General features: G+C 33.1%; 1 protein-coding gene across 1 annotated transcript in view; it reads right to left on the bottom strand.

The window, feature by feature from the left end:
• Positions 1-17,107, bottom strand: part of LOC142322713 (regulator of G-protein signaling 7) — a 151,796-nt gene that overhangs the window by 56,962 nt on the left and 77,727 nt on the right. Inside the window, 5 exon segments of the mRNA XM_075361789.1 lie at positions 2,124-2,134; positions 6,282-6,387; positions 9,023-9,139; positions 11,046-11,155; positions 16,822-16,872. Coding sequence (XP_075217904.1) covers positions 2,124-2,134; positions 6,282-6,387; positions 9,023-9,139; positions 11,046-11,155; positions 16,822-16,872 — 395 coding nt within the window.

Raw genomic sequence — 17,107 nt, forward strand, 5'->3', positions numbered from 1 at the left:
TCTGAGAAAATAGAATCCTGGTATCTAAACAGTGTGATGAAGATAAAAAACAATAACTAAATCCATGTTCAGTGGATCACTCTGTGTTACCATAGATCACCAAAAATACAATAGAAATGATAGGTGTTAGGACTGCACTTCTTGTTATTCTTTGTTGTTATTCAATTGATATTACTTAATTTAAAAAAAAAAAACCTTTAGTCAAAAATTAAATAATATCTTAGTTAAAATTAATTGTTGACAAAACTTGGTTGTTGTTTTTTCATTCCTACTGCTTAAAAAACTTATCCCTGATGGGGAGTCTTACTCTTTAAGACTTTGGGGTTTGACATCCCCACAGCCCTAGCCTATGCAGATTTTCTTCCTACTGCACTCCAAGCTGTTGAACTTTATACACTATACACCTACACTACATCAAGAACACTACACAAATTACAACACATACCCTTACATAACTATATAACAACATCCTACACTGATTCTTCTTACACTTACACTCGGTGGTATTGCAACACCTTACGAAACGCAACCATAACCCAAGGATGAAACTATCATGCTGATGGGTGGAGAATGGTTCCACGTAGTGATTCTTAAATGATGTCGTCCTCTGCACACCAGGGTGAAACCAGTTGTTTTCACCTCTAGCTCCAGTACGCCTGCGTTCTACTGGAGTGGTCCGTTATATCACTGGTAATCATGGGAACTGTATGTATGACAGTCCTAATTAAAACTTTTTCAGTGGTTGTTGGTCCACTTGAAAAAACCAACAAACTGGGGAGTTTGGAGAGACTTTGACCAATGTTGTCAGCTAAAGATGTATCTAACAAAATTGAAACAAGAGACGTTCCAAAGAGTGGTAAATTAGCAAGTGTACGGTTTCTTATAGTTAAATACGAGGAAGGTAAATCCTTTGCAAAGGTTTCCCTTCCTTTCTAAGAAATAAATGTGTGATAACAGCCTGTGGGTCTCTGAAATCTGTTAAGAAGCTTAGGACTGGTACACTACTGACTGGAATATGTAGTGAAAACCAATGCTAAAAACTCCTAGTGCTTAAGAATATAGGTAAAGATGCAGTGATAGTTAAGCACCATAATATACTAAATTTCAGCAAGGGAGTGATTTTTTGCGATGACTTGTCCGGTATTGAATTATCAGAAATATCAGAAGAGCTATCATCGCAGGCTGTCAGTTCTGTGCAGAGGATTACGAGAAAGGAGGATGGTGTTGATGTTCCAATGTCTTCACTCATTCTAACCATTTCTGCTCCTACCGTTCCTGACTGAATAAAGGTTACCTTTTTGTCTTGTGCGACCATATATACCAAACCCAAGCTGCTGCTTTCAGTGTCAGGGTTTTGGTGACACCAAAATTGGTTACCAGAAGGAACAGGTTTATGCAAAAACTTGTATGTTGCAGCCATATGGGACATGAAGATAGCACATGCGCTGAAAAAGAAAAAAGTAAACCCCTCATGGCTGCTGTTAAAGCATTAAGTACTGGCGAGAAGATAACCTCTGCCAGAAAAACTGGTGGTGGTTTATCTAAATTCACATCAGTTGTTACACCAACACATAAAGTTCCTGCTGCACCAATTATGCAGCAAACAACCAAGATCCGTGTGAAGGGATCTATTAAAACATCATCATCTGGAACAGCATCTTTGTCCTCCCAGGCTTCCAAGTCCCATCTATCATCTCGGAGAATATCACTGAATCTTGTTGCATTCATCAGGGGTTTCCTCAGTCATCGGGCCTTTCGAGTTCGAGTTGGAATGACGATATCCAAAAATTTCACACTAGAAACGGAATATCTCAGGGAAGTGTCCTAAGTTGTTACTTTGTTTGCATAGCGATAAATAGTATTGGTTTGCTTGGCATTTCTCCCAATTCCACCCCATTCAGTCACCCTAAAGCATAAGACCGAATGTCTGTGCCAGAAACGGCACTGAGCCTTAAAACAGTTTAACGACCAGTGTGCTAACTAGCTCCTAGAGCTAACCTAAAAACATAAATAGTATAACAAATGGCGTGTGAAAACCCATAATGTATTCTTTATTTGTAGATGATATTCCTATTTACGTAGCATGTAGAACGTTAGCTATTGCAGAGAGGGTGCTTCAAAACACAATAACCTGCTTAGAGTTGTGGTGTAAATCTACTGGGTTCACGTTTTCCCTGGAAAAAATGAAGTGGATTTGCTTTTTCCAGTTGAGGGAACATGTTGACCCTTACTGTATATACATGATGAACAAGTTGAGGCATGCACGCGGGTTAGATTTCTAGAAATGTGGCTAGACCAACGATTAACGTGGGTAACTCATTTGAAGGAGCTGAAGGTAAAATGTCTAAAAATGTTAGATATGCTGAGAATTCTATCTAATACTAGTTGGGGAGCCGATTGTATACAAATGTTGCACTTCTACCGAGCTCTGGTCTGTTCTCACTTTGACTACAGCTGGTGTCTTATTTGTTGGCACAGGCCACCACTCTAAAAATGCTCGATGTAGTCCATCATTTATTTGTCCGTCTTGCTATAGGTGCATTTCGCTTAAGCCCTGTGGTAAGTCTGCTGGTGGACAGTGATAAGCTATCTCTTTGGAATAGACAAAACCAAATGATATGCTCCTATGTAGCTTGTATTAAAGTGCAACCAAATCATTCAACCTTTGATGCAGTATTCTCCAACCAGCATGTTAATCTATACCAGGAATAGCAAAAATCTTCCCCTTACTAGGCATCAGAGCTTAACACCATTTCTCAGCTCTAAATATACAATTACCTTCAGTCCTTACTGTTGCTCCATGTTATTACCAATTACCCCGTTGGCGGCCTTCTCTTGTAAATTACTGCTTTGGTCTTTGTCGCTATGATAAGAAGAACACAATTCTGGTTAAATTACAAGAAAAATTCTATAATCTTTAAATAACTTGAATCCTGATGCTAAAGTATACACTGACTTCTCTAAAAACAGTAATTCTGTTGTGGTTGTGCTTCTATGGTTGGCAACAGAACATACATGTTTGGCCTACCCAGCATCATCAGTAGTTTATTATGGAAACTGTATGCTATTAATAAGGCCTTAAATAAAATTAGCTCAACATTTCAGCACGTACCTGTCTCTTCAGATTTCATTTGTGCCTTACAGGCGATTGGTGATATGTACTCCAGACACCCTATTGTTGTGTGATCAGTGTGTTATTTTTCAAATGACTGAGCTTCTGCTGGGCCCCTAGCCATATTGGAATTTCAGGCAATGAGCATGCTGACAGTGCAGTAAAACAGCCTTGTTTCCAGTCTAATTTCACTAATCACATTGCTTAGAACGATCTTGGCTGTTTTTTGAAGAAGGTGGTGGTTCATCTTGAGTGGCAAAGTGAATGGAATGCTACCACCAACGACAGCCATTACTGACTTTGGTGACCTACAAGTTAATCCCAAAGATGACAGCTATTCCCAATTATTTTCTTATTTTACATCAAGACTAACTCAAGTATTCCATTTTATCTTTATTTAGCAGTATTTATTTTAATCTTCCTTGAGATAGAACAAAAACATGTTTTTGTTCCATAGATTAGAATGCGATCATATTTGAGTATTATCCAGAATTTTATAATCTGGCAATTGAGAAACCATCTGCTCATATGTATCAGTAGCAAATAATTTTTATTTCATATAACAGTTTTGTTTTTTTATGTATTCATGCTTGTTATGGTCTAAAGTTTGTTATACGAGGGCTATTCAGAAAGTAAGGAACGTTTCCACCTGACGCCGCCAATCGCGTATATATCGGTTTGCTCGTGCTCGGCACCTCAGTCAGCGTCCAGCCGTGACAACGGGAATATCTCCGCACTGCCCGTTTTTTTTTTATATACAAATTTGAAATGTGTGCTGCAATCGAAAATCCCGCCAGTTGTGAGGCGCGGTCTGTGATTCGTTTTTTGTTGGCAAAAAACTTAAAACCAATAGAAATTCATCGGGAACTGTGTGAAGTGTACGGGAACAACCCGTGAGTGAAAGTTCTGTCAGGAAGGGGTGCATTCAGTTTAAAAATGGCCGAACAAACGTTCGGGCATTGTGACTGAACATCTGGTCTCCAAAGTTGACGAAAAGATTCGTGAAAACCGCCGTTTCACAATAACTGAGCTTTCTCTATGTTTCCCACAAGTTTCACGGACTTTATTGTTTGAAATTGTTCCACAGAAGCTAGGCTACAACAAATTTTGTGCAAGATGGGTGCCAAAAACGCGTCACTGAGTGGTTGAGATCACAGGCGGCAGAATTCTATGACACATGAATTTCAAAGCTTGTTCACCGTTATGATAAGTGCCTGAATTTGTATGGTGATTATGTTGAAAAGTAGTATTTTAGTCCCTCTTTCACATGTATATAATAAAAAGTTTTTCTTTTACTTAGTTTTTTAAAATTCCAAAATGTTCCTTACTTTCTGAATAGCCCTCATAACATATTTGTTTTTAAAGTGGTCAAATTTTAAATATGCAGCATATTAATATTATTTTTTTAATACTTCTTCTAGATATTGATATTTTATTTTTTGATGTTCATTACTTGTTTATCTTGGTAAAAAAAAAAAAAACTTTAGTCAAAAACTAAATAATATCTTATTTAAAATTAGTTCTTGATATGATAAAACATTGTTGTTTTTTTTCCATTCCTACTGCTTAAACAACTTAGGAGAGATAAATTCCTCTTCACTGCATTTTACATTATAAAACTAATTTTACTATTTCAGAAATATAGACTAACAAAGGACAACTATATTGTATTCTAATGGGAAGTACATCATGGACTGTGGTTTCCAGATTTGTAGTTTAATTTCTTTGGACTTTTTTCTAGTCAGAGAAAATGTATAAAAGAATAACTCTTATAATCAAACTGAATATCAAAGACAAAGTACAACAGCATCTAAAGGACCTAAATACTATATATTTTACAGATATTTAAAAATATGTTAAGGCCTGTTAATCAATAAATGGAAGATATCTATAGTACTTAATACAAAAAAGAAAATAATTTTGTTTTCTTAATATTAGAATCATCCTTAAACAGGAATTGCTAACCCATTGCCTGTCAGGCTACAGATCCAACAAAATATTCTGAGCAAAGCCTGCCAGCTAGTTATCTAAACTGCTGGGTGAGTTATTTTTTTTTTAATAAAATTTTTGTCATCAGTAATTGTAGGAGAGAATGAGACAATGCAACAGTATTTTATTATATGCATGAAAATTTCATATCAATTTTTATATTAATTTTTAGTTTGCAGCCACTGCTATGTTTTAGTTAAGTATTTTAGAGCATTACTGAGTAGTACAAGTAACAGTACATGAAAAATAGATAGTTAAATAATTACATAATTCAGAGGAAAGAGGTCATTGGGTAACTGAATTCACTACTGCAGTCAAAAGATATATGAATAGATACTTAGCAAGGGATTTGGAAGGGTATTATGTAGAACAATAATGATGTATGGAGCAGTGAATTAGGAGATAACAGAAGATGGTAAGTGATGAAATAGGGCACTTGAGAAGAATTCTCTAGAAATTGTTGAGACTGTGCGTCTTGAGTGAACATATAAGAAAAAAAATTGAACATCAGACTCATTTTGAATGACATTGAATCAGAAAGGCTTCTATAGTATGGACATATGTGCCAGATGGAAGATGGCCTAATAGACTGGTGGGAAGAAAATGGTGACCACACCATTTTCTTTCCACCATGAAAGTGGATGATGATATTGTTGATGCAGTGAGGAAGAATTCCATTGGAATGTAGTAGGGGATTGAAGGATTTGGAATGCAGGAAATACTCTATTTAACATTATAATACTGAAATTTATAACATTTTTTTTGCTGTGATAGCAACTTTCATTTTCTTCTATTATATTTATATAATCTTATCTATGAATCAAACCTAAATAAAACAGCTGATTTACATATACACAAGTTTTATAATTTTAATGTAACGTTAAATTTAGTTTATAACAATTTATATTTAAAAAAATTCTGAATATTGTATTTTTAATTATAGGGTATGATAATCTTATATAAAGTGTGTTATGTTATATGAAAATATTTTTAGCAGGTAGTGGGAATTTGATGAGTTTGTCATAATGACCCAATTAATGACTATTGAAAATTTGTTGGTCTTGGCTTAAAGATAGAGCTTTGAGACACACTTCTTTTCTGATTCATCTTTTTAACTGATTTTTTTGTTGTTGAAAGAAATGACTGAAAATTCATTAATCTGGGTTGTACTTAGATATACTCTAATTAATGAAAATAACTGTTATTCATTTTACCTGTTCTTCTGCTTGCATGCTGATGAAGTCCCATTTGTTTTGAAGATTCTTTTTGAGACTGGCCAGTGCTTCCTGTAAATGACATTAAAGAACATATCATAATATTATTTTATAACTAAATTTATTTGAACTAAGCTATTAAAAATTTGAATAATATCTCTTTATTCAACACAAGAGATAACAGTTTTGAGATAATAGAGATTGGAAAATTCATCACAACACTTCAGCCCATGCATCACAACTAATCCAAATATTCTTGGCAAAACATGGGATTGAACAACTTCAGCAGGCTCCTTATTCATCATTCATGGCTCCCTGCGATTTTTGGTTCTTTTTTAAATTTCTTTTAAAAGGAAAGAGATTTGTAGACACAGAAGGTATCAAAAGAAAAACAATTAGAGAACTTACAGTGCTCACTAAAAATGATTGAAAATGCTTTCAACAAGGGAAACATCACTGGGATAAATGTGTTACATCAAAAAGGATCTACTTTGAAGGGAACATCTCATTAAACTAAATAGGTTTAAGTATTTTTGTTTTTATGAGCCAAGATCGAATACTTTTTGATCATTTCTACTGTAGTATATATTCTTTTTATTTTTCATTTATCAGAAATGAACAATCTCATCCATGAGAAATGGAAAATTTAATAGAAAACATTAATAATTTTTTTTTTTTTTTTTTTATGTAGTTGATGTGATTTTGGCATGAAATATTATTTCATTTTATTTTAAGTCACAGAGTAATTAAAAAATATGTATCTAATAACTCCATTTAAATGTATAGTTCATGTATGAAACATGTACAGCATCATTGTTGTTAAACCACAACAATGGTGTCAACCTCTGCTTCACTAAGAGCAAAGTCCTCTGGCAGCCACCAACCTGCCTTTAAAATCTCACATGAATCCTCAACTAACGCATTCACACTTACAAACATCTATACATTATGGTATAATTAGAACTGAGTAATAAAATGAAGCACATTTGATTACTTTATATATTATTATTATTATCATTTTTTTGTTATTCATATGTTTGAATTTGATTTGTTTTTTATTAATTCATATATTTATTATTTATTTACACAAAGATATTGCTCCAGTTGAAGCCCCTATACACTGGTGCTTAGAATATGTGTTCCTTAGCTTCACCATTGTGTAACTATATAGAAAAAGAGAACAGTTTCAGAACATTTTAGGTAAAAACTTAACAAAATAATATTCAATAAATTTTTTATACAGATTCTTGAATATATATCTAAACTCTCATTACACATATATATTTTAATATATGTTAAATTTGCAGTTATTTTGTATAATAAATATTTCAAGTAATTATGAAAACAATGTTAGTAATAGATGTAGAAATTAAAACTTGGTGGAATCTAAACTAGATTTTTTTGCAGTTCTACTCAATACAGAATTTTAAAAAAGGAATGCAGTGTTTTTTATTATAATAACAATAGAAAGAAAATTACTTTCCGTTCTGTAATTTTTCCTTCCTATTTCGATCAAGTATTCACTCCTTCACTCCTGGGGAGGTGAAGTAGTATTGAAAAAAGAGGGCTCCACCAATAATAGATTATTTTGAAAACATTAACTGAGAGTGGGAATTCCCAATGCAATACATTGATTTAAACTACCTACTTCATTGTTATAAAATATTAACACATATTCAAATCATTTTTTCTACTTTCCTGGATATAACCTAATGTTGCTGCAGCAGCATAACTGTTAAAGGAAAGTATTGCAATTGGCCATAATTTTGAATGTCAGGGTTTTTTTGCAAATTTCAAAGTTTCAAAACACCCTTAGCCCAAAAAAACAAAATAAAATTATAGAATTTTCCAGATGATGTATGTATGAATGTTTTACATTCATGTACATACATTCAGTGTACATCATAAGTGTGTTGATGAACTACATTTTAAATAATATTGTTAGACTGGCTCAAAATAAATGTTTTGAATGTGACAAAAAATTTCTATACATAGAGCACTTATGTCATCAAATACTGGGGAAAATTAAAAAAAGAGGAGGGATAGTTTTTTGACTTTTTGAAAAGTGGTCATAGAAAAAAAAAGAATAATAATTATAATCATTAACAACAATGATAATACTATAATTAATAATAATAATAATTATTATAATTAATAATATTCACAATTTTTATTTTCATTTAATTTATTTAATAAAATTATTCATTTCATGACACTAAATATTGTTTGATTTTTGCATTTATAAAAGTTGAATAATAATATTTACAGTTTTTATTATTTTTATTTATATTTTTGGGTTCATAACTTTACTGAAGTATTCAACAGGTCTAGCAGTTAACTCATCATCGTAAATCACTTGTTTAACAGCTGATTTTTTAATTCAAAGGTTCTGAGGTTCAAATTCTAATAAAAGTTATTTGTTTTTATACAGAATTGAATACTAGACAGTGGATACTGGTGTACTTTGATGGTTGGGATTCAATTAACCACACATCTCAGGAATGGTCGGCCTGAGTCTGTACATGACTACACCTCATTTACATGTCATACATATCATCCTCATCTCATTGGGCTGTGGGGGATTACTTATTCACTAATCGAACAGATTGCCAGCTACACATTAGGAAAACAAAATAAAAATATTACTTCACAGAAGTATTCAGATTAAATTAATAATGTCTGTTAATTATTATTATTATTATCATACCATTTCGTATTCCTCAAGGCCGTGCCGCTGTTTGTTCCGAAGTGTACGTTTTGCTAGATAGATGGCATACTCAACATTATCTGGGCTACGATGTTGCCATGGCCAATAGTATGGAGTCTAAAAATGAACAAGTAAAATAAATAAATACTTGTACATGATAATAAGGAAATAAATAAGTATATACTTAAGTACATAAATGAGGATGCTAAAAATTCATTTTTACTAGTGTTATCTAAAACTAATCAATCCAGTAATAATGTTTTTATAAAAGGAAATTTTTAAACTTATTCTAACATATTATGATAGAAGAGTTTTTATTAGTTAGTAATGACATGTCACCAAACTCTGTGGTGGAGTGGTAGTTTTGTCTTTTATCTAAAAATTTCTGAGTTCAAATCCCACTCAGGCTTGGCATTTTTCATATGATAAAAACATTTCACATCACACTCCCATAAAGAAACCTTAAGCTTATGAAGTAAATTGACAATAAAAGTACTGAAAATAAACAATTAAAGGCACTTATTTAGATGAAAACACCTAATGTTTTTTTCTGATGTCTGTGAACAGTGACATTTAAGTTTAAGTATGTCAAATAAAAAGTAGTTTTGTACTAGTAGTTTTGTAGTTTTAATACTAAAATTCCTTTTTGCACTCTTTTTATAAACAATGTTGACAAAAACGGTTAATTGTTTAAAAACGTTTATTTAAAATTTACAAGTTAACTATTCTAATCCTGTATTATACAAGTTACAGATTTCTACGTATTTCTCATAGTTACAGATGATGACTATGAATTAAATTGCAGAATTTCTTTAGTTCTACCTAACCATTTCCTTAAAAATCATTTCCATAACTATGGATATTATTACAAAGACTTTATAATTATTTGTTTTTAACCATTTTTGGGCATATTTTTTAAAATTATGAAATTGGTGCTCCATACTGCATGCACTATTGGCGTCTGGTTTTCTTTTTTTTTTTAAATCACCATCAGTAAAATATAATTGTTATCTCACTGTTAGATTATTTTATCTTAGAATATTTATGAAATTGTAATTAATTTTATTAAATTTAATATATTAATATTTATCTAACAAAAATTAACTAACCGTTTTTCATTTTTTTAAAACAAAATTGCTGCAAAACAATTCTATTGTCACAGTCCTTTTATTAAATAGAAATTTAAAAAAAAATGAAAAGAGAAATCTTGTAATAAATATACAAAAAAAAAAAATTGTTATAAAAAGTGAAGTACAATGAAAGTTATAAAGTTCAAAAGAGAATAATATAAAATCAACTAGAGAGATAAACAAAATAATCTACACACACTTACAGGGATGCAGTAGTATGTAGTGCTAATGTAATAATATTATTTATAGCTCAATAAGAAATTGATTATAAAAGAATTTTGAATATTTTGTGGTCAGATAATTCAGATTAATCAGAAAATACTGAAGATGACAGTGTTCAAGAACTGTTTTTATATTACCATAATAATTTTGTTGAGCACAATTTAATTATTTTACTTATTTAGTGATTGTATGTTGAACATTTAATTTCAACTTCTAATCATTTTCTAGATTACTAGAGGTATTAGGATTAGGTACCTAATCTTTAAATGCTCTCATTTAAAGATTATGTCTTTTTTAAATTTTCTTTTGTTGGTTTTTGTAGTATACATTCATATTTTACTGATCCTTGGCTGGAAAATATAACTGTAAATTTATGATAACTAGAATTTCACAAAAGCATAAGTTTGCAAAGATACTTGGAAAAGTACATTTGTGTATAATGTTGCAATGGATTGTAGAGTCTTTGGCTGGTTTAAGTTTAAACCAAAACTCAAAATGCATTCCTCAACATTATTTAACTGGATTGTAAATCCATCAACATTAGTTTATGCAAAGGAATCCTATATTTTTATTGTTCTGTATATAATATGGAATGGATAAATAATAATTTCCAAGACTTTAATGCAACCTCCTATTGTCATATTAAAATTGTTATAATAAACATATCTTACCTGAAACCTATACAAAGATCCATCATCTTTCACGACCAAATTCTTAGAGTCATTAACAGGAAAGAAGTAGCCATACTGGCATAACTGATTGGCTAAATGGACAGCCTCCACTGTAAATAAAATAAGAAATAAATTTAACACAAATATCTTATAATTGTTCATATTTCATAACTTTTAGTCGAAAATGAAGATATAGATATAATCAAACAAGAAGAAATAATAAATGATAATTGTTTAAACAGATCTTGCTTATATACAACCTGGTCAAAAGAAACCTCTGAGTTACCTTTTTAAAAAATATTTTGATGAATTTTGCTTTGCTTCCATTTAAGATGGCCCCTTTGACTGTGAAAAATATAAAATTTCATCCAAATATGTATAAGCATCCTAGGAGATATAAACATGTAAACAATTATTCTACTCTTTGAGTAAAGTTTTGAGATACGGGATCCATGGTGACCATATCTCCTCACCTTCTTGACTAATTGTAACCAAAACTAAATGCCATCAATGCCTTATACACAAAAATCATTCTGGCAAATTTCATCCAAATCAGTCCATCCAGTCCAAAGTTCAAACAAAGAAACAGGCCCACCACATACATGCATTTTCCAATTCTAAAGTTGTGAATTTTTTTGGCTAGAGAGCATCATGAATCGCCAAGGTCTGCAAAAAACTCTGGCATGCAAAATTTGACCCAATTCCGTTATATATAGTATGCTGTACAGCTATACATATTGATTTTTTGTTAGTGTTACATGCGCTATCTTAGCTCATTCTAATAGCGAAAATAATTTTAAAGAATTGTTATTAGATGGGTCAGGAAACGCTCCATTAACGAGTTACAGCTAGAAAGGGGTGAAATAAAACCTGAAATTCTAGAAACCCAAATTAAGTGATAACTTGATGGTTTCTTATGGTTTTTGGTCCGAAAAATAGAATAAAACGGGTTCCAAAACCATATCTCTAGTATTTTTCCTAAAACAGAAAAATTTGTTGTCTAAAAACACGTTTTTTATGTCTGTAATACAAAAGCTTTGTTAAATGATTAATATACGTGTAAACTTTATTTTAACGACTTGTAAAGGATTTAATTCTGAGAAAACTGATGTAAATTAGCCCAATAAAAAAACAAATACAAGTTCAATAAATTTTATTTTATAACTAACACTTAAAGTATGAAAAAGAATGGATTACATGCACAAAGCATGTTTGCTTTCCTACAAAGTGCAGTCATAAAAATATTTGTTGTATTAAGGATAAAAATAAAATTTAAAAAAAGTAATAAAATAAAAACCCAGTACTAATGTTATTCAGTCAATAACGTTTATCTATCGTTCTTGAATTCAATGTCAAATTGAAAATTTGAGAAATTATTATTTCATAAGTTGGTAACACAGAAACAGCTGGCAAACGTACCATGTCATCAGTGTATTGCATGTAATGCGGTACCGCTGTCAATTATTGCCAGTACAGTATAGTTTAATTAAGTGCGTGCATATATTTGTTTTAATTAGTGTCATACTCCAGCAATGCTTTTGTTATTTACGACTGAATAATACGCCGACATAAATATGGTATTTATCTTGGGGATGTGTGATGGAAATACAACCGCTGCTGCTGTAGAATATCAAAAATGTTTTCCTAACCGCACAGTTCTAAATCGTAAAACAGTGGAACATTCCAAACGGTACGAGATACGGGTATTAGTATTCACCGCGACCGTTCTGCCCACCATGATGTCGATATTGATGAAACGATATCGAGGCTACTCAACGCAGTCCGGCTGTTAGTACACGACGCCTTAGCGGTTCTTAGTAACATAGTCTATGGTATGGAGGTTCCTTCGTAACAACAAGCTGTATCCTTACCATAGCCAAAGAGTACAAAATCCTCAAATAAGAGATCCTCCTTTTCGTTTGTAATATTGCCACTGGTTGAATTAGAACCGTCGATTGAACAAGTTCATTTTATTTACTGACAAGGCTCAGTTTACTCGAGACGGCATCAGTATCTTGAAACGAACACATTTGGCTAGAAGTCAATCCACACACGACAGTAGAACATATTTTTCAACACCGATTTAGCGTCAGTGTGTGGTGTGGACTAGTTTACGATCGGTTAATATGTCCATTCATTCTTCCAAGACTCAAAATTCTGACGTTTATATGGAATTCCTTAAGGAGCAGTTCCCGCTTTTATTAGAAGATGTTTCGCTAGTATCAAGATACTGCATGTTCTATCAGCACGATGGTGCCCCTCCCCACTTCCCACCTGCCGTGTCGGCAAACTTAAATGAGTAATTAGTAGAGCAATGGATTAGCCGCGGCGGGCCACACACTCCTGAACACCAAGATCACCTGATCTAACACAGTTAGATTTTTGCAAGTGGAGTTGGATGAAAAGTCATGTGTAAAGAGAAAAGTTCATAGATGTGAAGAGTCTGTTGCTCGTACTACAGATGCTGCCGCACCAATTAGGGAAAGTCATGCAGATATGCGAGCAACGCTAGTAATCCGAAGGCGTGCAGCCAAATTTATTGAAGGAGAAGGACATATTTTTGAAAATCTACTTTAAACTTTATTAAATGAAACAATTACATTTTTATTTTTTTAACATTGTATCAATTGCATGCTAACTTCATTTTCTGTAGTTGATAACATTTAAAAGTTTTCCTACATAACTGTTAGTAATAAAATCAAATTTCTTTAACTTGTATTTGTTTTCTATTGGACTATTTTACATCAATTTTCTCATAATTAAATTCTCTACAAGTTTTGTTAATAAATTTTACGCACTTATTAGTCGTTTAATAAAGTTTTTGTATTAGAGACGTAAAAACGTATTTTCAGACAACAAATTTTTCTGTTTAGAGATTATGAAAACTACTGGATATATGGTTCTGGAACCTGATTCAATTTTTTAGATCAAAAACCATAAAAAACCATCAAGTTTACCCCTTAATTTGAGTTTCTAGAATTTCACTGTGGTTTTATTTCACTCTTTACCCAGGAATCAGACGAAATCTTTCGCTAGCCGTAATTCGCTAACGGAGCGTTCCCGGATCCATGTTTATAAGATTTTTTTTCATATTATCGCTATAAGAATAAGCTCAGAAAGCGCGAGTAACACTACGTGAATAATTCTGTATAACTTGGACAGTAATCTCAAATTAAACAACAATAGTTAGAATAATAGGTTGAAATTATTATTTGTCAGCTAATATTTTTCCACAATTATAAAAACACAGGACAAGAATAATTACTCAAACTGATATCCATAGAAGTCTATTCGTTGGACGTTAAAAACGCTTTCAACTCCGCACGGTGGAGCGATATGATTCGGGCCCTGGAGCATTCGTTCCATGTGCCTCAATACCTCCTCAAAATAGTGGACGCATACCTGAGGAACGGCGGTTTCTTTTACGAGACCGCGACAGGCTGGCGTAGGACTACGATCACGTCAGAGGCGGCGCAGGGGTCGATTCTCGGCCCCGAACTTTGGAACGCCGTCTACGATGGCTTGCTGGGGCTGGAGATGCCTAAAGAATCTGTCGTTTTGGGTACGCTGACGACGTTGCGCTATTTGTCGCAGACCGCGACGTGGAGCGCGCCCAACTAAGACTCAGTTGAGCCATGCACAGAGTCGGTGCCTGGCTGGACGACCATGGATTGTCTCTAGCCCTCAGCAAAACGGAGATCGTGGTTCTAACGAAGAAGCGTATTGACACCCTTCTCTCCCTGCGGGTCGGGGTAGAGGTTGTCGAAACCAAGCCGGCCGCAAAGTACCTCGGTATGATGATTGACCGGAAACTTAGCTTTGCTGAGCAGCTTCGTAGAGCTGCCGACAAAGCTGCGAGAGCCGTAACTGCTCTCAGCCGACTCATGGCGAATGTCGGCGGACCGAAGGCCAGTAGACGGCGATTGCTGATGTCCACGGTGCATTCCATCCTGTTATACGGGTCGGAAATGTGAGCATTAAGAGTTGCAAGAAACCGGAAGCGGCTCGCGCAGGTGCAACGCACCGCAGTCTTGCGAGTCGCTTCCGCGTATCGGACGGTCTCCGAGCCTGCTGTACTTGTGGTCGCCGGCGTCATACCCATTGCTATTTTGTCAAGGGAGCGCCAGGTGATCTACAGGAGGTGACGGGCAGGCGAAGACCGGGTGACCATTGCCAACGAGGAACGCACTCGCACGTTCCTCGCATGACAAGAGACCTGGGACCATGAGACCAGAGGACGATGGACCACATGGTTTACCACGCGCTTACCTCCATGTCATAGGGAAAGCGCCGTCCCCCGACTGCCTGTATTGCCCCGGTGTACGGGACGACGCTGAGCACACCTTTTTCAAATGTGCTCTGTGGACGGCAGATCGAGGGACACTAGAGGCGGAGCTCGGAGCACTGAGTCCTCACAACGTGGTTGCGATGATGCTCCGTGACCTGAGCAGTTGAGAAAGTGTAGCCCGATTCGTCGGCAACATTCTCAGGGCCAAAAAGGTTGACCTGGATAGTCCTGAAAATTAGGTAGCACCTAATCAGGCTAGTATAGGAGGACTCGACCGGAAGTAATGTTTAAACGGTTCCGTAACGACGACTCCTGATAGAAAGGGGGTGGTTATAGTCGGTAGTTTGCTGATAGTTATTGGATAATACCATCAAGGGGAGCCGACACTCCGTGCGTAAATGCATTTCCACCTCCCTCCTCAAAAAAAAAAAAAAAAAATTATTATTATAATGTTTTGTAATTATTGTATTATTCATTTTACAATAATTAACTTAAGTTTTGATTTTATATTTACATTTACTTTTTCTAATTCCTCTGTATTATCTGATGATTATATAACTATGAAAATCTGCATACAATCTCAATTTTTATTTTTGCCAACAGTTCTTAATTGTTTGTCCTTTTCAGATTTTATTACTAATATTCAAGTCTTATATTTGATATTTTGGAAATTTTGCCTAAAAAGAAAACACTATGGAAAAATTAATTATCCAAAGGAAATGTTGTTGAACTAAGCTGAAGGCTAAACCAAGTAAACGATATGAACGCTACAATTGAATCTCAAGTTTGTGAAATATGGTCAATCAATTTTAATTTAATAATGTAGATAATATTTCTCCAACAACCCCTTAAAAAATAAACAAAATTGGAAAGATTAGCTTGTTTTATTTTTGTAGCTACAAAAAATTATTGTTTCTTTTCTTTTAAATAGAAATATTTTATTTCATAAAATTGTTTACAAAAAATTAAATTTTATAAATTATTTTTTTATACTAATATGTGAACTTCAGTGCTTATCTCTTAAATGTATGATATTCATTTGCTGAAAGCTCCCTGAAATTTGAGATATCAACAACATACATATAAATGAATAGATTAAGCTTAAAAGGTATAATAAATATCAAATAGGTATAATAAAAAGATATAATAAATAATAAAGATCAGAGTAAAAATAAAATTTATATATTATATATATAAGCTTAATATAGAAATAGGTTAATGAATCATTATTCTAAAAAAATCTTCATAATATAGTCATAAAGAAACTGGAATTGTGATAAATCTATTTGTCTCTGATATACCATGTAGTTTTCTTTCACAGGATTGTTACAACTGATATAAATTCATATGAAATATGTAAGAGAGTTTATACAAATTTAATAATACATAATAATCAATTAGAAATTGAAAATGATCAGATGCTGGTAAAAAATTTGATGGTTTTAATATATACTTGTATTTAGTACGGTAATTATATTTTTAACTTACCAGAATCTTCAATGTCGAGGCGTTCCATAAGCCACTCAATAATATCATAGCCTGCAATATAAAAGAAATATATGTTGCATTAATTTCATATTTAAAATTTAATTTTTTAACAGAGTAAATAAGATATTATTTTCTGTAAATATTTACTTTATTTTATGATTTTACTTATGATATATTTATGTTTCAATCAAACTTAAAATTGTTAACTAGATCAGTTTTAACCAAGCTTTAAAATGGTTGGACACATTATGATGAAATTTCCATTATACCTTTTCTTACATTGTTT

The sequence above is a fragment of the Lycorma delicatula genome, chromosome 4, assembly GCF_047948215.1.
Source record: "Lycorma delicatula isolate Av1 chromosome 4, ASM4794821v1, whole genome shotgun sequence".
NCBI classification, from domain to species: domain Eukaryota; kingdom Metazoa; phylum Arthropoda; class Insecta; order Hemiptera; family Fulgoridae; genus Lycorma; species Lycorma delicatula.